This window comes from Alternaria ethzedia (assembly GCF_023757985.1).
Source record: "Alternaria ethzedia strain BMP 0044 chromosome Unknown scaffold_28, whole genome shotgun sequence".
Lineage (NCBI taxonomy): Eukaryota > Fungi > Ascomycota > Dothideomycetes > Pleosporales > Pleosporaceae > Alternaria > Alternaria ethzedia.
In genome coordinates this window covers 75,639-95,574 of record NW_026056221.1, presented here as the reverse complement: position 1 = coordinate 95,574, position 19,936 = coordinate 75,639, and the positions used below count along the sequence as shown (strand labels likewise).

Here is a 19,936-nt window from a genome sequence, read left to right as displayed (position 1 = left end):
ATGGGCATCTTTTGGGTTTTTAGACTAGACAGAGCGTGCGTGATGCGCTGATTTGGTGTTGAGGCGTACTATAGGAGCAGTTGCATATCCCTAAATCTGAACTGCGGATACGATGGCACAGTCCATCTGTCGTAGCAAGCATGATCATCACATCTCTTGTCAGGATCTACGTGGTAGCAACATCTCTTCGTTCAAAGCGCGCGAACGCGACTTATGACGCCATGTCAAACTGCATGCCTCATAACGTGTTTGGTATCAATTCGTAATCAGTCGTCCTCCCACGCACATGCATCCACCCACAACAAAGCTTTCCTCCAATCCATCATGACAACACTATTCATCTCTTCAGTACATAAACCCAAAACAAGGGAGGCTGAAACCCCCACATACACATCAATCAGTCTCCCCTAATAATCTTGCCAACAAATTTCAACTCCCATTCCTTGGGATCCTCGCCTACAAAGCGCGCATTCGCCTTCTGATCTAACATCTGCATTGTCACAGCAATGCCATCGTACCACTCCCTTACTTTATCAGCCTCGTCTTCGCTCCAAACAGTGAGCACGCCGTCCGGACTACGAGGCGTGGGTTTAGGAGGGACGCCGCGCATCTTGAGAAGCATGTTGAGGATGTCGCTGAACTTCTCGCCTTGCTGGGAGAGCAGCGAGGGGGACTTGTCGAGCGGCCATCTAGGATTACGGGGCGCTTGGTGGGGAGGGAGGTCTAGTTGAGGGGCTGGCGGTGATGACGTAGATTGGAGGGCTGTGGCTAGATCGTTGTCAGCGCTGGGTGGGTGCTTGAATGCCTCGTCGGCTTCTGGGGCGGGTAGATTGGTAGATGGCATTTCCCAGGAGCGGAACAGCCAGCACATGCGCTCTACACAGGCGAGGAGGATGACGGCGACGAGAAAGGTTTCGAAGGGATTCGCTTGTTGACGCTGTAGGAGGCGTCGTTCCAGGTCGTTCATTACGATGCGTGCTAGGCATGCGGCTCGCTTTTCCGTCGCGCCCATGAGCTGTGTAGTGATAAGGCTGTAGGAAGATTCGTGCTCGAGGGGCGTGATGGGCGTGCGAATGGCGTCCTCCATATCTCCTGGTGCCAATGTAGATGGAGTGATGGTAGGCGCGAGCGAGGGATTTGAAAAGAGAAACCATTCAAAGTTCCGCGACGTGAGCACGCGCGTGAGATTCCAGAGTTCTAGGGCCTTTGATATTAGTCCATCTGCGCTTGACGATGCAACGCTCTTGGCGGTCTGTACAGTCATCCTCATGAAGTTCGAGTCTTCGGTATCGGCAAAGTGGCCGCCCATCTTCTTGATATAGTGGTCTAGCTTCCCACTGACATCGTCATCACTGTCTATGAGTTCGAGATCCGGAGTAGCTAGTCCAGCGAAGATCGCAGGATCGATGTCCGCGTTTTGCGCTGTCTGCGTCTGCTGACATTTCAGCGGCGTGAAAGTAGCAAGGATACCGGAATGAGGGAAGTGGGTTGCTTCTATGCGCCCTGGAGTCTGATCGAGCCGTATCTGGCCCTTGGCTTGATTCGTTGCATGGAATGCTAACACGCTATGAAGACCTGCAGAGTAGAGACCGAACTCCTCTGCAATTCTTGTTCTGATACATGGCTGCTTCCACAATCGCGCACTCTCGACGTTCTGGCAAGTGTTGCATGGGTTGTCGCCCGAACATGGCTTTTTGAGCATGCGACACCGAATGCACGCGCCTCGCTTGCGCACCTCCTGTACTTCTTTCCGTCTGGAGTCTGTGAAACGTCCCCTAACCTTTGGCTTAGCCGGCTTCTGGTTCATGCTGAAGTCCGTGGTGAAGTGGGTCTGGTTGCCTGGACTCATTGCAAGTGGTCGTTGGTGGCTCATTCCCTTATTCAACTGGTCGTTCGCGTGCATCTGCTCCTTGCCATGGTCTTGTAGCATTGGGTCCAGTGAGTTGGGCTGTATGTTCGGCCAATGTCCTCGTCCTTGGGGATGGAAGAACTTGCCGTCTGACATACCCTGCATACCATGCGCTGAGAGATTCATGTCCGACTCCATAGGCATACCATTTGACAGAGGCATGAGGTCATTCGCTGCTGATGCTGCCATGACGAGAGACGGAACCATGTGCGACATCGATCCAGAGCTTGACAGAGGCATATGACCCATGTGCGGTGAGGCAGTTGGAGAGTGATGTAGCGACCCATTGAACTGGTACATGGAGGGCATTGCTGGCGCATGCGACATGTCCATCCCGTGGGAGAGGCCGCCCATGTCAGAGCCATCGGGCCGGTCATCCTGTATCAGAAACTCTTCCAAAAGCCCTGCATGGCTCGCATTATTGTTGTGGTTGTGGTTGCCATGGTTGTTGTGAGCTTGCGATGGCTGCTTCTCTGCCATGCGTTTCCCAGAGAGGTCCAGGTGTTGTCGCGACACCTCCGCCAGCGTCTCAAGCGCAGACAGCTGCTTCGACGGCGCAAAAGGAAGGTTCATCTTCTGGCCATGCTGCAACTGGCTCGGCCCGGGTGCGTTGGTGGTGGCCGTCTGCGTCATATTGTCGGGGAGTGGCAGCTCGTGCATCTGCAGTAGCGCGCGCTGGCGGTCTTGAAGCGGTAAAGCGGGACATTTCTTGACGAGATGGTTCGTGAGGCTGTCTATGCGACCTTTGGGAAACTGCCATGTGTAAGCTATTATTGCTCACTCTACACCGTCAACTTTTTTGCGGAGCGGGGTCACTCACCTTTTCGCCGCACGACTTGCACGTGTGCTGGTAGCGGTTGCTTGCATCTTCCAGCTTGGGTCCGCGCTCGAAGTACTCGAGAATCAACTGGTTGGGTCGACGACCCATGATGGGCCCAAAAGTTGCGTTCAATTGTGTGGTGGGTGACGAAAGATTACTGCCGGAAGTATTTGGCGGTCAGTAGCCGGCGGTCCAAGAAAGCTGAGGTCTGCTATGGTTGGTCGGTCCGTTAGCCCTCATCTGACATCATAGCCCATCTTTCACTCGAGCCTCACAACTATCACTATTGCACCAGCGCTATACCTAGATGCCTGACATTAATAAATGGCATTCATATTCACGTATCTGAACGATGCGTCGATGGATGAATGCTGACAGCGTCCAGCTCGCGGATCTTCAGCAGGAGACCACGCGTCACAAGCCGTAAACTCACTAGGCCAACGAGATGGAAAGAGCGCAGGTGCATAGACACACATGATGCACCACCCGTGGACTGTATGCCAGGTTTCGGCCTCGAAAGATCATGGACGCGTTCCTGACTAGAGACGCGACTAACCAGGATGCAACGCGCCCTGCATGCGTATACATCCGGAGCGAGTCAGGAGAGGTCGATGCATCCACCTGATCCAAGATCAGCTAGGCTTTTGTCATGACCGCATGATCAAAATGGCGATTTCGCTCCCTTGGTCTTTCTTTTTGGGTAACGAAATCATGACGTCCGCACTAGTCACGCCAAGTCACATGTGCAAGTAGACTGGAATATGGACTACAACATCGACGTGTCCGGATACATGTAAACAAACTCCTAATCCATATCTACGCCTAAGACCTACCATGCGCCCTATGCAAACAACTTTCTGAACCATCAAAATGCCGACAACAAAATCACCAGCCGCAAACCCAACCATCACACCCGACCCATCTCAGAACGGCTCCACGATCCGCAAAGCCTTCCTACTCGAAGCCTTCGCCAACCTCTTCACCATCCCGCTCATAACAAATACGCGCTGGACGCTCTCCCTGCTCCTCAACAACCCCTCCCGCGATATCAATCCTACCTCAGTCCTCTTTGCTCGCCTGTGCGGCGGTTTAATCGTAGGCGGTCTAACATCCGCTTTACTCGCCGGCGCGACCAATACGCGCAATGGAATCGAGAGCCGACGACCTACGTATATGCTCTTGGGACTTGGGGAGGCGGCTTTGATCCCAATGATCGTCTTGGACCTGTTGGAGGGAGGGGGGCCGGGTGCGGCACTCAGTAAGAAGGTCGCTGCGGTCAGTGTGGCGTGTTTGGCGCCGCCGCTTTTGTGGAGGCTGTACGTGCTTTTTGTGAGGCCGGATCTGCTCGGTCGGTACACGGAGGAGAAGACGGGTGACGGTGCTGCGAGGAGGGGTGACGGATGTAAGTATTGTGTGCGGAATGGGCGAAGGTGTACGCTGATTTGATCTAGATGGTGCTATTAATACCCGCGTAGACTGAGACGGTGGAGAAGCTGAGATAATCCATGGAAGTGGCATCTCATTCCTTGCAATGCTCTGTCTGAAGTTCGGTGTCTTGTAGATTGCTTTCCGAATTACAATACTTTTCCATGCCCTATGTGCAGGACAAATCTTCCTTAAACGCCTCGCTGAAATCATTTGCAATGTGTCTCTCAGACCTTCAGATGGTATAGTGCTTAGTCTGCGAAGCCTCCCCACTCCGCCTCGGAATCTTCGTCATCCTTAGCCTCCTCTGTCATCTCTACTTCCTGCCCCCTCCAAGCTCTTAACCTATCATCAGCCAAAACCTCTTTCGCGGCATTCCTCAGCGTCTTCAACTTGCCCTCCTTGGCCATCCTCTCGATAGGCAACACTAGTATCTCCAATGTCTCCTTCTTATCCTCCTTCTCCCACGCCTCTCCCTCAACCTTCTCCATCTCATCGACCCAGACATCCATGACATGGTATCTCAGTCCATTGGGGATCCTCATGTTCTCGCACTCCAGCGGGGTCTCCTCCACAACAGCATTCCATTGTTCCACCAAGCTCTTCTTCCATTTCTTATTGCTGAGGAAGGTGAAGGACGCGTTGACGTATTGGCGGATGAGGTAGAGGTACTTGTCTAGTCGGAGTGCTTCAATGCGGGTCCATTCGCGGGACATGGTGAGGAAGAAGGCGCGGATGAAGGGGAGTACGACGGGAGTTCGAAGGGCTGAGACGAGGGACGCGAGGTCACGCGACAGGCCTTGCTGGAGGGTGGGTTTGTCTTGCATCCATAGGCCTAGAAATTTATTGTTAGCCTTTGCAGGATGGGTCGCGAAGTGCCTTGGGGGAGTGTTTTAGGACAAGGCATAAGGAGCGCGTACAGTAGAAGAGCCCTTTCCATAGCTTCAGCAGGTCTAGTTCTGATATCTCTGATTGCGCGCCCAGGTATGTCTTGAGTGAGTCGAGTGCATTGTCGCGAACTTTCTTGTCTGTCGCAAACGTTAGACTTCCGATTGAGTGTCTCCCCAACGTAGTGATTTCGTACCGCTAGAGGCAAGATTCCTTATGAACGGGTTGTTTTGCGCGTCTGATGCCATGATGTACTGTGATGCGTCGTGCTATTTCGCGATGATGTCTTTGCTCTGAGGCCTGACACGCGGGCCGAACTTTTTTTGGAGGGCTCATGGATGCCGCTAAGATAGCGATAAGGCACCATGGCTGCGCCACATGCAAATTAGCGCACCTTGGAGAACAAGCGTATTTCAGGCACGACAATTCATTGCCCTGCGCAATCCTGATGCTAGAATAATGCCTGAATAAGTTCTATATGCTGACTTCGGGATTCGCGTTTTGGAGCGCGTTACGGCTAGGGATACTGCCTAAGAGACCTGTCCTAGGATTCTACCGACTTCGACGCGTTGTAGATAATGCGGCGTCTAAACGCCTTCTCTGTACGAATCTTTTGTAAGGCTTTTAGAACAATTAGAAAGTATTGTAGATCTAGATGTTTACTACCTAGATATTAAAGTGCTAGCTAGCTAGTTACCTAGGGAGAAAGCTCTAAAACTAGCTAGTACAAACTAGGTAAGGCGTTCATGCTCTATCGTCCGTGCCTATGCTTACTAAGCAATACTTGCTGTTAATCACAGTCACGCACTAATTTAAACAGCTAGATGCCTAACTTTACTTCTAAGGTTTCCTAACAGCGTAAAAGAGAGATATCTAACGTAAACTATCTATGTTACTAAGCTCTTCTACGTAACTATATTGCTAGAATCTAAGGTCTCTAGCTAGTTCGGACTCCGCTGTCTTCTAGGTATGTTTGTCTAACGCTCGCAGTCTACCCAGATACCTCGTAACGCGACATATACTTTCTACGCGGCTCGATTTCATTACAAAAGATCTCTAGCATGCCGGCTAAGTCAAGAAAGAAGGCTAACGCGATGCAGTCGCAGCGCAAGGGATGCCATCTATGGTCGTGATCCCGGCCAACGGACACGAGAGGCGCCGTGTCCTAGTAGACCGCGTAAGTACATTCCGAACCTCGGTCGCACGCGTTTTAATACTAAAACTATCTTTAGGTGCACTCTATTGTGTCAAATCGCGTTCAGAACGGCGTTAGTGTTCCTTCACCCTGAGTGGTCCGTGCGCGATGCTGATATCAGGGTCTAGGACGAGCAGTACCTAGTACAATGGACATCGGAAACGACGACCACGAAACCTCCGCTCAGCTGGCACTCAGTTAAGGACTTAGTGCGATGCTTAGAGCAGATTCAGGACTACCTTGAAGTGAGGGAGAAGTAAGCGGCATCTCAGTACTAGTCTTCGGTCTCTTACCAACCTATCTAGGAACCTACCGCTACCTTCAGACATAAAACCTTCCAGGAAACGAAAGAGCCCTGATGGAGGTTCATCGTACGAACGCCGCTCTTCACCATTCGATCGACGACTACAAGAGGGTCGTACGCCGTCAGCCTCTCGATCTTCATCCGTGTCATCTGCAGCAACAGTCACGTCTCCAGCCAGTGACATTTACAACGGCGTTTTGGATGCTGATCAATATGGCCATGTCTTCTGTAGACAAGTACGTCTTCGTAACAAACGTTCCTTTGTGTGCTTCACTGACATATGGCAGGCCTCAGGTCACGACATACCCGAACTTGACATTCGTACCGTGCCCACGCCAGAGATGAACCGCATTGCCCATCGTTCTAGTGTCGACAAAGCACTCATGTACATCCGCAATGAGTATGTTCGGAGGCTAGCGAAAGTACCAGGCAAACCTATTCATCTGTTCAACGTGGTAGACAAAGCCACACCCTCACTGCGCTTCCGGTACATCTCCGAATATGTCCTAGATGAGCAACAAGGTGTCTACCGCGCGTCACTAGAAACACAGCAAGGCTGCCTACAGTGTTCACCCCACATGGGTCGTGGCATTGGATGCGAATACACAAAGAAGTGTGACTGTCTGGAATACGCTGCAGTGGATGAGAGCCGCCTTGATGAAGAAGGAAAGCGGGAATACCAACTTGCGCTCGAAAACGGAGATTCAACAATGGGCTTTCCGAAGAAATTCCCTTACTTCGCCGAAGGCACGAAACGAGAGAAGACCGGCTGTCTCGTACCCTTTTACCTCAACTCCCGTCGTCCAATCTACGAGTGCAACGATAAGTGCAACTGCGGCCCCAATTGTCGCAACAAGAACGTTCAATTCGGGCGTCAGGTCGAAGTTGAGATCTTCCGAGCAAACGACGGACGTGGCTGGGGTCTCCGCTGCAAACAAGATCTGCACGAGGGCCAATTCATCGATACCTACCGCGGCGAAGTCGTAACAGATGCCGAGGCCACGCGCCGCGAAACCTCGTCGTCAAAAGCAAAGGCCTCTTACCTCTACTCCCTCGACAAGTTCGCTGAGTCAGAAGGCCTCAAAGAAGAAGACCTCTATGTTGTGGATGGCGAGTTCATGGGCGGACCGACGAAGTTCATCAATCACTCGTGTGACCCGAATTGCCGGCAGTACACTGTCTCCTACAACAAGCACGACCCGAGGGTCTATGACATCGCGTTCTTTGCACGAAGGTTCATTCCAAAGGGCGAGGAACTGACGTTTGATTACCTTGATAAGGAAGAGGGGGAGGAGATGGATGAGCCGGGTGAGGGGGCGCTTCCTTGTCTTTGCGGGGTGAAGAATTGCCGCAAGTGGCTGTGGACGTGAGGATCGTGCCGTACAAGCGCACGCGACATACTACAAAGTTTAGGCCGGCGTGTGAGAGAAGGGGGGATACCTATCAGACTGGTAAGGGGGTTATCTTCATGTGACGACTGCATTGCTCTGCATCAGCGATGAGCGTTCTGGCGTCTGCATTTTCATTTTGTTAACTATGATACAATTCCATATCAGTGTATCCTTTCAGAAGCCTTCTTTCGTGTCCAAGGTTGTCTTTTCCATGCTGATGGGTAAGCGCAATTAATCGCGTAGGCTTTTCGTCGTTCGTCTTCCAGTGTCATCTAGACTGACCAACATTATCATCACTGACTTGCTTCCTGAACCATATTCATCACACCAGCACACAGCTACGTTAATCATAAATGCCTAGAACACAACATAGGTGTAGGAAAAAGTGGGTGCGGGCCGGTAAGTTACCCGGTAGCACAGTTAGCGCTCGGACCACCACCCACGCTCGCACCGAGAACCATTCAGTCTCTTGACCCCCAACTGCAATTTTCCGCCCCATCTACTTTTTTATTTCTCTTCGTAATGAAGCCTAGCCTGCCTAACGAGGTAGACCGCGAGGATACGCCTGATCCGCCGGTGGTGGATTACCTTGACCGACTCCGAGATGACCTGTTGGAACGACTCCGTTGGGACGTTTTCGGCTCGTTGAACGACATCCAAGTCAAAGATCCTGGAAATGCTCTCACGCCCTTCATGGGCGCCAGCATCGCCTCAGAGTCCTTGGCAAGTCCCCCGTTCACCAAAATCTCGGTCTACATCGACGTCTGCGAGGAGAAACGCAACATGGACGAGCAAGAGGAGGAAGACCGATACGCTGCCCCAGAGCCGCTGATCATCGACAAGGAGGATGGCTCTTCTATATGCTTACATGATTTCGTCTCGCAAGTCCACTCATACCTCAATGTCAACAAGGAAGAGATTATGCAATGCGAAGACGAACTGTACATGAACCCGGTGGACTTGGGCGACGGTGTCAAAGCGGTGGAAGTCGTCCCTGATGATGATGACAGGGACTGGGCAGATGGATCTGGAGAAGACCACGAGTTCAGTCATTTCCTTCGAAGCGGCAACATCCCAGAAGGAAGTCGAGTCTTTTTCGATAGGGCTATGATCAACCAAATCGACCAGGACGAATATAGTATTCATGTGGTTCTTTTCGTTGAGGGCGATGATGGAGAAACGCTGCATTCGTTTTGGGAAAGGAAAAATAGGCCGTAGCAGCTCACCAAGACCAAGCAGATTTAGCGCCAACAGCGATCGTTCCCTTTGCTGCCTAAGTCGATGCCCTGGATCGTGGGAGCGTTCTGGCGTCTGCATGTTCATTTTGTCAAATATGCTACAACTCCATATACAGTTCTTCTTCCACAGCATGTTTCCTATCCTGCATGTCCTTCGATCATGGCCATGACGAGGCGCGAAAAATCGGGCACGTTTCCCATCGTTAGTCTTCCTAAGTGTCGTCTACGATGAACAAGTTTCCCCGAGACTAGCATCCCATTTGACCTACACTCACCATAACAGTACATATCCTCGTTCATCGCGAATGTCTAGAACACATAAAATAGGGGCGAGCTACACTATTCTACCACTCACTAGCTGACACGTATCAGACTTCGAACGACTCTGACATCAAGTCTCCGAAAAAAAGTATCAATGGACCCCGCAATGGTCTACCACACGTACCAAAGTCCTCGAGATTTAGCCTCGTGTCAGGCCAAGGGAGAGGTTTAGTAACTAACTTCAGCGGGTCAGGAACCAAAGTCTCCACTGGACTCAATGTGCGCAGTCTTGTCTCGTGGCCATGCCACCCCAGTGATCCCGCTGCGAAAATGCGCTTCCGTAGCGAAGTGGCATACTCCAACGACATAGACCCTCGAGCCGTGATGAACGAGGATGACAACGGCCAGTAACCTCTCCTCGAAATGTGAGTGGTGATAGCAAGCTCCGTAGGCCAAGTTCTGGTCACTAAGCCATGGCATATGGAGAAGAATACCTGAAGGCTTAGCCCATCCATCTGGAACATGACCCTGATGATGGATCTGATCTTCACGCGACCGGCCCCGCGGCACCTGACAGTGTGGTTTCGCTACACGGCTACGTACCCGAGATCGCATCTGCTGACAAGTGGATTGTACTTTGGTAAACATATCCGAAATAGTATTGTGGGAGCGCTACGATTGGGCGAGACGGTTACATTGTGACTATCGTGCAGTCGTCACATATAGCGCCGTGATCACCCGTCTTTGCACTGACACGTAGGTATCGAAATATCTGGTACGGGAAAAAAGTAAAACGATCTGTCTACACCGTGTAAGCCTCGATATACGTCAGTTGAGCATGTACTTCCCTATTAAATCCGCAAGTTGTATCTGGTCAGGGTCTCTCTACATACCACAAGTCCACTTTCAAGATTGCGCAACCAAAGCACTTCCTTAACAGTGACTCCGGTCTCACTGTGCCACCATAACCTCGCTGCGACACCGACATGCAAATGTTCGCAACCATTCTAGAAAAGCTACGGCTTATTCCCAACACAACGAACGAGGGAAAGACACAAGACGAAGAAGGCATACCATACGTCCAACTCAACGACGAATACGACACAACCCTCCGGTTATCATGGACAAACGATCCAAAGAAACTGTACTTGTCTGCGTGTTTCGACCCGAAGCGGGAGGCGAATGTTGCAAAAGACTACAACATTGAAGGTCTTTGTCCAGTGGTCAAGGAAACCAAAGGCGACGAATTCATACTACGGGACAACGACGGCCGGTATTATCTCTGGGATGCATGGGTGGGTGAGTTGATGAAGTTCCGGGATTGGTGGATCGAAGGCTTCACGACAAAAGAAGAGCTAGTGGAGAATCTCGTGTGCAACATGACAGAAGCGCAAGCGGACGTGGAATTCATTGAGCGGAAGCGTAGAGACAGTGTGGTAGACTAGTCCTACCCTGCATCGTGTAGTCGACTTGAAGATCGGAATCGGGATGGATGCGAGGCGACGCGGTGCGAGGTTGGGAGAAAGATGTAGTTTAAACTTTAAGCGACGACGTCGGGAGCCAATGAAGAATGAGGACCCTGACCCACCATTTTTCGTGCCCCATTTTGCTGGTCCGTGACTCCGACGCAAAGGGACTACCACTGATAAAAGCGTCGACGCGGTGATCGTCGCCTGCCATGCCGATACCTGACTGAGACGCGTAGTACACGGAAGGGTTCTGCTAGCCTGGAATTTCTCTAATCAAACAACAACATGCCTCAGTATCTCGTCCGGCTTGCGCAAGCGCATGAGAGTTTTCGGAAAGTCGAACTGCAAGCGCTAGCCGATATTGCTGGAGTGCCTTTACACTTCGTCAAGTATGAAGAAGATGTGAGTACATTTTTGTTTCACTGAGCAGTCTTACTGTCACAAATTCATCCGTCGCGTCTCTCGCAGTGTTGTTTTGGTTCAGATCCCGAAAAAGCAATCCCGGTGTCGCGTCACACCTTACAAAAGCATACATTTCTGACGATCAAAGTCACCCTACTGCATCGTCGATCTGCCGTCAGAGGCTGCGGCACGAAAAGCCATCGCACGGAGCATCCTCGCACAGGGCATCTACGAGCTATGGGGCCAGGGATCAACATACGACGCCCTTCACGACTCCGTTCGCAGTCTGACCACATCCTGGTGGCCGCAGTACATCACGGCATCTTTCCGCTTTACCATAGAAGGCTATCGCGGAAGTAGATCAAACGATGAGCAGCGCGACATCATCGACAGTTTCTCCTACATGGCCTTCAAGGGACCACCGCGGATGCGAAACCCAGACGTCGCATTCCGTGTCTTTGAAGACTACGATCTTAATGTTAAGAAGCCCAAGTACATTTACTTTGGTCGCTTCATCGCCGATTCATGTCGGAACGAAGCCAAGAAGACGTTTGATCTCAAGAAGAGACATTACATCAGCACTACATCGATGGACGCCGAGCTCACGCTGCTGACGGCTAACATCGCACACGTGGCACCGGGGAAGTTGTTTTACGACCCTTTCATGGGCACGGGCGGCTTCCCGATAGCATGCGCTCACTTCGGAGCAGTGGTGTTTGGGAGTGACATTGACGGCCGCACTATCCGCGGCCTAGGAGGCAGCGCAAGAAGGGGACAGACGGGGAAGTACGACGTCGTCGGCAACTTCAAGCAGTACGACTTAGAGTCCAGCTACCTAGGCGCCTTCGTCTCCGACCTCACCAACACCCCACTGAGAATACCGCCACCCAGCAAAGACCGCACGACAGGCTACCTCGACGGCATCGTATGCGACCCACCCTACGGCATCCGCGAAGGCCTCAAAGTGCTAGGATCCCGGCAAGCGCTGCTAGACATAGAACGCCAATCGCACCAAGACCAGTTCAAAGAACCCGGGTACATACCCCCGAAGCGGCCCTACTCCTTCACCGCACTGCTCGATGACATACTAGCCTTTGCAGTCGCAACACTAGTCCCCGACGGCCGAATCAGCATGTGGATGCCCACGGCGAATGACGAGGACATCGAGCTCATCATCCCGAGCCATCCCTGTCTCGAACTGACGTCGGTTTGCGTCCAGGCGTTTAACAAGTGGTCACGCAGGCTGCTGACGTATCGGAGGCGCAGGGAAGAAGAGGTGCCTGAGGGGGCGGCGGAGGCTGTGAGGCGGGAGTATGAGAAGGGGACTAGGGCTAGTGAGTTAAATGATTTTAGGAGGAAGTATTTTCAGGGGTTCAAGGAGTTTGAGAGTATGAAGAAGGAGTTTATTAGGATGAAGGTGGATGCTAGGGCTGGGGAGGAGATGTCCACTGCAGGAGAAATAACCAGTGCTCCGAAGGAAGACGGTACTAAAACGTAGATATCGCGTGCTTCACACGCACAATTTAAAGCCAAAATGATCTATCATGTCCGAACATGCCTATCTGCTAACACTCATCGCTGAACCCCATGCCACTCACTTCCCCTCCTTCCCCTCCCCAGGATTTACCCTCGCCCTCCACTTCCCATCCTCCCCCTTCTCCAGCACAACCCTCTTCTCCGCCGTCATCAGCGAAAAAGTCCCCTTATTCTTCTCAAACCACACTTGCCCCTCCCTTGCTCTCGATACACAAAGCACATCTGTCTGTGCAACTACCGTACCACCGGCAGCAAGAGCCAGTGCACCAGCAGCGAGAACCGGGCGCATGCTGGACTTGATGATGTTCTTATGCATGTGAGTTTGGAGACGAAGACGGTTGATTATAGGTGTGCCTGGAGGAGAGGGAAATGGAGGTGGCGGGGGTGGAGTTGATGGAGGAGGCGGGTTTGGCCGTTTGAGTGCAGTGCGCAGGAGTGAATTAGATAGCCAGAAGCGGTGTGTGATCCTAGGAATACAGCCTGACATGGACTTTGGGAGATGGGATAGAAGCGACATATTTCCGACTGCCTGATGGGATGATTTCAGTAGGGAAGGATGGAGGCTACCTAGGTACTCAGCGTTGGTGTGAGGTTGGGTTGGTATGTCGTTTGTCCCTAGGTTTGACAAGCCGGGAAGAGAACGAGCAATGGAAGACAGAAGGCATATGTGCGCTGTGTGACACTATGCGTGGTGTTGCGATGGCATCGTCCGCTGGTGCTGTTACTTCACTAATAGCTGCGTTGAAGTTGCTTTCACTGAGATGTACTGGAGTAAGATACAACCGTGAAAGCTTAGCGTTCTTGCATGCTCCTCCAACTGTCTCTGTATAGCGTAGGACAGGAAGACAAGATGACCTCGGGTATCTTCCGCGCAATGCTGCAACCAAACACTACTGTGAAAGCACATAGTTTTACAAATCACAGCTCTCAATACACTTATCGCGAGCCATTTCGCTACTCTCCATCCCCAGGAAAGATCCGACACTGGAATTTACCATGCTCATTCTCTGATATCCCCTTCTCGCGTATACTACGCACCTCTTCCAAACCATTCCCTTGTGCCACAGCCATCTGCACCCTATAATAAACCTCCTGAAAGTTGGTACTGTGATAACAATGACAGACGTTCCACTCGTAGTACGGCAACAGCTTATAGCCACGGCACCGGCGATCGTCGGGCACAAGACCGATATTCCGCATGAGTTGAGGGTACCACAAGATGTCGACGACGTCCCCAAGCGTTACTCCGCTTTCACTGTGAATAGGGAACTTGAGGTGAAGGGTTCGGAGGCCCTCGGTAGAGCACTCCTCAGTCTCCAGATTGACGGTCAAGCGCATGACTGGAGGTTGGGCGGCGAACATCGCGCGCCATGTTGCGGAGCTTCTGGCAACGTGAGGCTTTTTACAGTGCTTCAGTAGCTGGTAGCTGATGGTAAGGTCGACCTTCCGGTTCGCTGCATCCCTGTGATGTGGTCTGCGATAAGTACGGAACATTTTGAGTAGCGGATGAATTTCCACACTATCCCATGGAGTAGCCGTCACGTCCGGAAGCTGGTGTGGGTCATCGTTTAAGATGACAGCTTCCAGTTTCATCTTATGAGGGAGCCTGTGATCGATGTGGATTTCGACCTCTGGTCCGAGTGCAGCTGGAGGCGTTACCATGTTTTGAGAGCGGTCTAGGTACGGGAGAAACATACGCTTGCGAATGTCATCCGCGTCCGAGATGAAGGAGCGCCATTCCCTATTGACACAGGAGGCGCGCAACAAATCGAAGTATCCAAGACAGGGATCACTGAAGATCATCCGCTTCATTTCGTTGGGAAGGTGTGCACTGGTCGGACTAGACATGATTACCTAGGTAGGATGATCCTGCCGATCGTCGTCAGTGGAAGTATTAATACATAATCACGGATTGCTTCACCGGTTGTGAGCAAACTTGGAAACACTGAAGCAGAGTACAGCCGGAAAAGCTCGTCGCTATTGCATGATCTTTCCAGCATCGCTCTTGTCGTCAGCTCTTCCGTGGCTGTTGTCCGTGTGATTCGCGCCGAGTATGTACAACAGAGGTAATCCGCATTGAATTGAAAGACGAAGTTAACAGCTTCTTCACATCCTCCATCGCAATTGGAAGTTGAACAGACATATCTTCAGGCACCTTTCTTCCGGTACAACCCTCGCTCGTATCTCGCTCTCCTGCCTTTGGTTTCATAAATCGAATTCGTTATATGCCCCGTAATAGCCCCTTCTATTCTGTTCCTTCTGTTCCTCCGAATTCTTTATGGTTTCTTCTCCTTCGTCAAATGTGTCATCATCAGCCCAGTGGCGTTTCTTCTTCTTTAGATGCCTAGACCAGTAAGGTTCTCTCCAAACATTCTCCACAAACGTGTAGGTATAGTTGTGAAGACGGCATTTCTCTGGAGGACCCTCCGAACAATGCCAGCCAGCACAGCTTCCATCGTTGGGGATGAGGCCGATGTTATACGGTACTCGACCCTGGCAAGCACGGTCCACGACGTCTCCTATAGTCACACCGGTCGGGTTTTCCAATGTGACGCAGAAATAATTGGACTGGAGAGGACCATGCAACTGCCTCGGACAGTTGTAGTACTCCACTCTGAGAAGCAAGCGCCGGATTGGGGGGTAGGTGATGGGCACTTCCCGCCACTCCGCGCCATCCTCCTTCATGTGCGGCTTGTTACAGTGCTTCAATAGCCAATAGCTGATCTCCAGATGACCTGGACGCCGCAATCCCAGCCGTTGGCTCCTCCAATTGCCTCCATTTGTCAGCAAGGAAGGTAGCCGTTTAGGAGTGCGGAACCTTAGAAGCAACGGATGTAGCTTCAAATCAGTCCATGGAGTACCTTGCAAAGATGCTCGCTCTTTGTTTGTAGAGTCTGGTAAGCCCTGAAAGATACTCATTTTAGCGACTGGCCCGCTTGTAGATGGTAGTATCTTCGAATTCCCAGTTTTCGGAAGGCGTGGCAGAAACATGCTCTGGCGAATATCATTCGTTTTACAGATGATATCATGCCACTCTTGGTTTACCAATGAGGAGTGGAACAAGTCGTCGTATTCAAGACATCCATCAGTAAAAACCAGTACCTTCAGCTCAACTGGAAGACCTGTAAAATTGGGTTCGCACATGGTTGGCGTGTTGTGGACAGCACTCACCCGCGCAAGCGTTGATATATGAACGCAGATCACTTTGCTGATTGTGAGCAAACTTAAACGGAATCACAAGATCACACCCCTCGTAGCATATTCCAGATGCTTCATTTTGGATCTTGCTAAAGATCTTGAGCGACAGTATCTGGGTCTTATATCAGTGATTTTAGTAGCGATGTGAGCTTCGACGAGGATGACCGCCAGTCTTCACTTCCGTTGCTTAGCATCACCATTTGCCGCCTTTGCGGTACTCTTGCCCTCAGACTTCTCCTTCTGGTTCTTCTCAGCCGCCCTTTTCTTTGCGCTTTCTTTCTCAAGAATCTCAATCGTCTTCTCACTGCTCTCCCACAGCTTCTTCTGCAGCAGCTCATCATCGATCTCCTTCCTTGTCCATATCTTTCTCCTACATTCCTTGAGGAAGTATGCCCCTTCTCCACGACCCCATTGTGCCTCCATAGCCGCGTATAAGAAGGTTTGTGCACCTTGATCAGGACTCTTCAGCACCAGCCACCACAGCGGCCATGTAATGAGGTATATCGCCAGTCCCCACAGCGAGCCGAAGGTAAGGTATCGCCGCATGCCGGGTGTTCGTGTCCAGCCCGGGTCGACCATGATTACGCGTGCGTTCATGGGCTGTTTGTCGGGGCGGACGTAGTTTGAGAGATGCTTCTGGAAGGCTACGGCGAAGGTCATGAGGGCGAGCTTGGAGGTCGCGTATACGGTGGAGGGTGTGAAGTCGAGTTGTCCAGGATCGCTCTTTCCGTCTTTATTTGCTTTTGTGTCGACACCTGGCAGCTTTCCGCCGACGTATGCCGGGCATGTACCGAAGATGATTCGAACGTCGCGATCGGGAGGTTGAGCACGTAGTGCTGGGCTCAGTATGCTCAACAGGTGGAAGTTGGCCATGTAGTTCAGTCCCCAAGTAGACTCCAGCCCATCTTCAGTCTGTGTTGCCTTGCCTCCTGGTGGTGTCATCGTGTTGGCACAGAGGACGATTGTGTCGAGACGTCGTGGCGGTGCGTTGTCGACCCATTTGGTTGCAAACTGACGTATGCTATACAGGTCCTCGAGGTCGACATGCTCGGCGGTGATAAGCTCGTTGCCTGTCTGGGTTCGGAGGTCTTCGATGTAGTCGACGAGGAAGGGGTCGACAAGGGGCTGTCGAACCAGGAGAACAATCTGAGCACCTCGGGTTGCCAGGCCTCTTACGACTTCAGCACCTATGCCAGCAGTTCCTCCCTATATATTATCAGTACAGTAGTTCAACGCATGCACATGACCCAAACTTACCGTCACCATAACCACCTTGGAATGCATATTCCTCTCCGATCCATTCGTGGCGCCACTGAAGAACCATTTCAACACGTACAAGACTGCACAAAAAGAAGCGAACTTCAAAACGGCCCAGCCGTATGGAATAGAGTCGATGCCCTCGTCGAAGGCTGTGGCCAGGATGTTGACGGGCATCTTGGCTGTTGGTGGGACGGGAAGCGGGAAGGTTCAGGAACGCGGATCTATGGTGGCTCGCTAAGCAGATCGGATACACGTGGCGTCATAGCATGTGATTGCGCGTCGAAGATTGTCGCCTGGCTTCACCACCCACATTTCACTTTCACCTCGACTTTTCTTGCCCGGCGGTGTCGCTCCTTCCACCGCCGCAAAACCTTAAATCCACGACGTCTTGTCACCACCACGCGCACCACGCACGATTCGCAACGAAACCGCCACGATGTCCGCTCCCACCACAACACCGACCGCAGACGAGTACGACGCCGACGAGCTTCTTGAACAGGATCCCGATGTCTCCACCAAGCCTTTCGTCGAACAGCGCGCTTTCGGACGCGGTCTGTGGAAGAACCCCATCAAATTCGTCTCTTCCGCCCCCGAAGTACAGCCAGCACCCACATCCACAAACGGCAAGACCATGGCCGAGAAGTATCTTGCCATAATGTTTCCCAATGGTCAGCCGCAACCAGCACCCGAAGCATACCCTCGATGCGGCATATGCGGCGAGCCCGTCAAAGAGACCGACCAGCGCATACATTACCTAAGCCCTGCACACCAGGCAGCACTTCCGCGAGCGCCCATACCCTCCGCGATCGATCGGACAAGAATGGGACTGAAATACATGGAGAAGCACGGCTACGATGTCGATGCGCGACAAGGCTTGGGTACGAGTGGTCAGGGCATGCTCTTTCCGCTTGTTCCCAAGGAGAAGCGCGATAAGCTGGGCTTGGGCATAGACAAGAAAGAGCACATCCAGAGGAAGTCGTTAGGTGGCGCAAGCCGTGCAGACGTCAGAGAGGGCAGGCTCGATGCCGGCAAAGTTAGGAAGCTTGCCCAGGTCCAAAAGAGGAAGGATGCGAAGTTGCAAAGGATGTTCTACGGCAACGACGAGGTTGAGAAGTATTTGGGACAGCTAGAGGGCTGACACACGACTGATGATTGACGACCCATAACGACGTGTGTTACTTGGTCGTTCGGATTGTCTGATGGCGACTTCGCGTCGCGGCGCATTACCGCCAACCATCGGATCCTCCTCTTTCGGACTACACATCGACGGTCGGGCATACCGAGTGCCACAAATGACCGACTACGATTCACGAGCATACTGTTAATGTTCCTTATAGATTTTGCTTTACAAGCGCATTGCGCTGGCGTTGGTTTGGTTCGCGTTCTAAGATACCCGTGGCTCAACAATCGAGCCCCTTTCAACAACATTTCCTTCAACTTTGTCAAAGTAGGAATACATCGTATCCACCTCAGCATCGACCAGTCAACGTGAGTCCTGGGGTCATGTCAGACTTACCAGGCTTGCTCCTAACCTTGCAAGTTCTGTGGTTGCCCCACCATGACAGTCATCCGAAATCTCCGAAGTGGAATTTTCACCCCACCAAACTTCGTCTGCTCAATGCTAACATCATCAGCAAGGCTTGTAACACTCGAGCGATCTAGAGGAGTGCTGTTGACGTTCTTCCTTTATAGGCCGTCGGGTCGGTACACTTCCATCGAAACAACCAAACATCGGTCGCTTAGCTCAGTTGGTTAGAGCGTGGTGCTAATAACGCCAAGGTCGCGAGTTCGACCCTCGTAGTGACCATTCTTTTTGCGAGCGTAGGCTCCTGTCGTCCGGGAAGGCTTGCCCGCGAAGTTGTAACTTTTTGCCAGAGCAGATTCGTCCAAAATGCATATTTTTAGACGGGAGAATAGCACCCCTTCAAGTCTGTATGCATTCTCCAGTCGATATACAACGGAAAGCAACCTTACGAGCACTGTCTCGTTATCACAGTCTTGTTTGGTTTCATTGGTAAGAGGCTTAGGATTTGGGTCCACATCTGCAGCGTACCTCGGAAGTCAGCGCACATCGCGGTGATTACCCACATTTCAAACAGCGATGTGTCACTCGACCAGCGCATCGATTCGACACGGCCTATCAAATGCGCAGTTGATATTTCGACTATTTCCCGCTCCACACGCACTCCACCGCCCTGCATGTTGACATTATATATGTTTTACTGGAAGATTTTCTCATCAATCAAGCAGCATCTCTCCGGTGCAGCGGTTTCGCAGCAGGTGGCATCCTATGTCACCTTTTCAAGCCTCCCCGCAAAAGCCTTCTTGGTGTAGTTGGTTATCACGTGGGTCTCATATCTTCATATATGACTGTTCGACAGAGCAGATATCCCGAGGTCAGCAGTTCGATCCTGCTAGAGGGCATTCTTTTTGCCAGTCGCGGCGTCAGCAAGGTAAATACAGCCTTGCTGGTGTCCACGAGGTTGAGCTTCTAGGTTTTTTATTTTTTACTTTTGACCATGTCAATTGCGTGACATGGATATTGCAGGAGATGTTGCATTTTTTTTTACCTCTCTAATTGCTTCGCACACTCTCCTTCTTGACGAACAGGCCAAGGTGTTACTTACACGTAACTTGTAG

The 19,936-nt window shown here is 51.7% G+C and overlaps 9 protein-coding genes and 2 non-coding genes across 11 annotated transcripts; 8 read left to right on the top strand and 3 right to left on the bottom strand.

Annotated features, from left to right (window-relative positions):
- Positions 1–397: 397 nt before the first annotated feature.
- J4E87_008642 (uncharacterized protein) lies at positions 398–2,837 on the bottom strand (the record flags this gene model as incomplete). Its single annotated transcript, XM_049380227.1, has 2 exons — positions 398–2,662; positions 2,730–2,837. The coding sequence occupies 2 exons, from the start codon at positions 2,835–2,837 to the stop codon at positions 398–400; spliced, it is 2,373 nt and encodes a 790-aa protein (XP_049229969.1).
- A 762-nt stretch (positions 2,838–3,599) lies between these two features.
- J4E87_008641 (uncharacterized protein) lies at positions 3,600–4,209 on the top strand (the record flags this gene model as incomplete). Its single annotated transcript, XM_049380226.1, has 2 exons — positions 3,600–4,131; positions 4,181–4,209. 2 exons carry the CDS (start codon positions 3,600–3,602, stop codon positions 4,207–4,209), a joined length of 561 nt encoding a protein of 186 aa, XP_049229968.1.
- A 196-nt stretch (positions 4,210–4,405) lies between these two features.
- On the bottom strand, positions 4,406–5,290 carry J4E87_008640 (uncharacterized protein; the record flags this gene model as incomplete). The annotated part of the gene is made up of 3 exons (XM_049380225.1): positions 4,406–4,989; positions 5,075–5,182; positions 5,239–5,290. The coding sequence occupies 3 exons, from the start codon at positions 5,288–5,290 to the stop codon at positions 4,406–4,408; spliced, it is 744 nt and encodes a 247-aa protein (XP_049229967.1).
- An 866-nt stretch (positions 5,291–6,156) lies between these two features.
- J4E87_008639 (uncharacterized protein) lies at positions 6,157–6,497 on the top strand (the record flags this gene model as incomplete). The annotated part of the gene is made up of 2 exons (XM_049380224.1): positions 6,157–6,219; positions 6,366–6,497. The coding sequence occupies 2 exons, from the start codon at positions 6,157–6,159 to the stop codon at positions 6,495–6,497; spliced, it is 195 nt and encodes a 64-aa protein (XP_049229966.1).
- Positions 6,498–6,754: 257 nt separating this feature from the next.
- J4E87_008638 (uncharacterized protein) lies at positions 6,755–7,911 on the top strand (the record flags this gene model as incomplete). Its single annotated transcript, XM_049380223.1, has 2 exons — positions 6,755–6,787; positions 6,829–7,911. The coding sequence occupies 2 exons, from the start codon at positions 6,755–6,757 to the stop codon at positions 7,909–7,911; spliced, it is 1,116 nt and encodes a 371-aa protein (XP_049229965.1).
- Positions 7,912–8,149: 238 nt separating this feature from the next.
- Positions 8,150–9,150, top strand: J4E87_008637 (uncharacterized protein; the record flags this gene model as incomplete). The annotated part of the gene is made up of 2 exons (XM_049380222.1): positions 8,150–8,153; positions 8,483–9,150. The coding sequence occupies 2 exons, from the start codon at positions 8,150–8,152 to the stop codon at positions 9,148–9,150; spliced, it is 672 nt and encodes a 223-aa protein (XP_049229964.1).
- Positions 9,151–10,423: 1,273 nt separating this feature from the next.
- Positions 10,424–10,876, top strand: J4E87_008636 (uncharacterized protein; the record flags this gene model as incomplete). Its single annotated transcript, XM_049380221.1, has 1 exon — positions 10,424–10,876. The coding sequence occupies one exon, from the start codon at positions 10,424–10,426 to the stop codon at positions 10,874–10,876; it is 453 nt and encodes a 150-aa protein (XP_049229963.1).
- A 5,334-nt stretch (positions 10,877–16,210) lies between these two features.
- J4E87_008635 (uncharacterized protein) lies at positions 16,211–17,470 on the bottom strand (the record flags this gene model as incomplete). The annotated part of the gene is made up of 2 exons (XM_049380220.1): positions 16,211–17,242; positions 17,294–17,470. The coding sequence occupies 2 exons, from the start codon at positions 17,468–17,470 to the stop codon at positions 16,211–16,213; spliced, it is 1,209 nt and encodes a 402-aa protein (XP_049229962.1).
- Positions 17,471–17,732: 262 nt separating this feature from the next.
- On the top strand, positions 17,733–18,434 carry J4E87_008634 (uncharacterized protein; the record flags this gene model as incomplete). The annotated part of the gene is made up of 1 exon (XM_049380219.1): positions 17,733–18,434. One exon carries the CDS (start codon positions 17,733–17,735, stop codon positions 18,432–18,434), a length of 702 nt encoding a protein of 233 aa, XP_049229961.1.
- Positions 18,435–19,029: 595 nt separating this feature from the next.
- J4E87_008633 lies at positions 19,030–19,103 on the top strand. The gene has a single exon. It is a non-coding gene; the product is annotated as a tRNA-Ile (tRNA).
- Positions 19,104–19,615: 512 nt separating this feature from the next.
- On the top strand, positions 19,616–19,720 carry J4E87_008632. The gene has a single exon. It is a non-coding gene; the product is annotated as a tRNA-Met (tRNA).
- Positions 19,721–19,936: the final 216 nt, after the last annotated feature.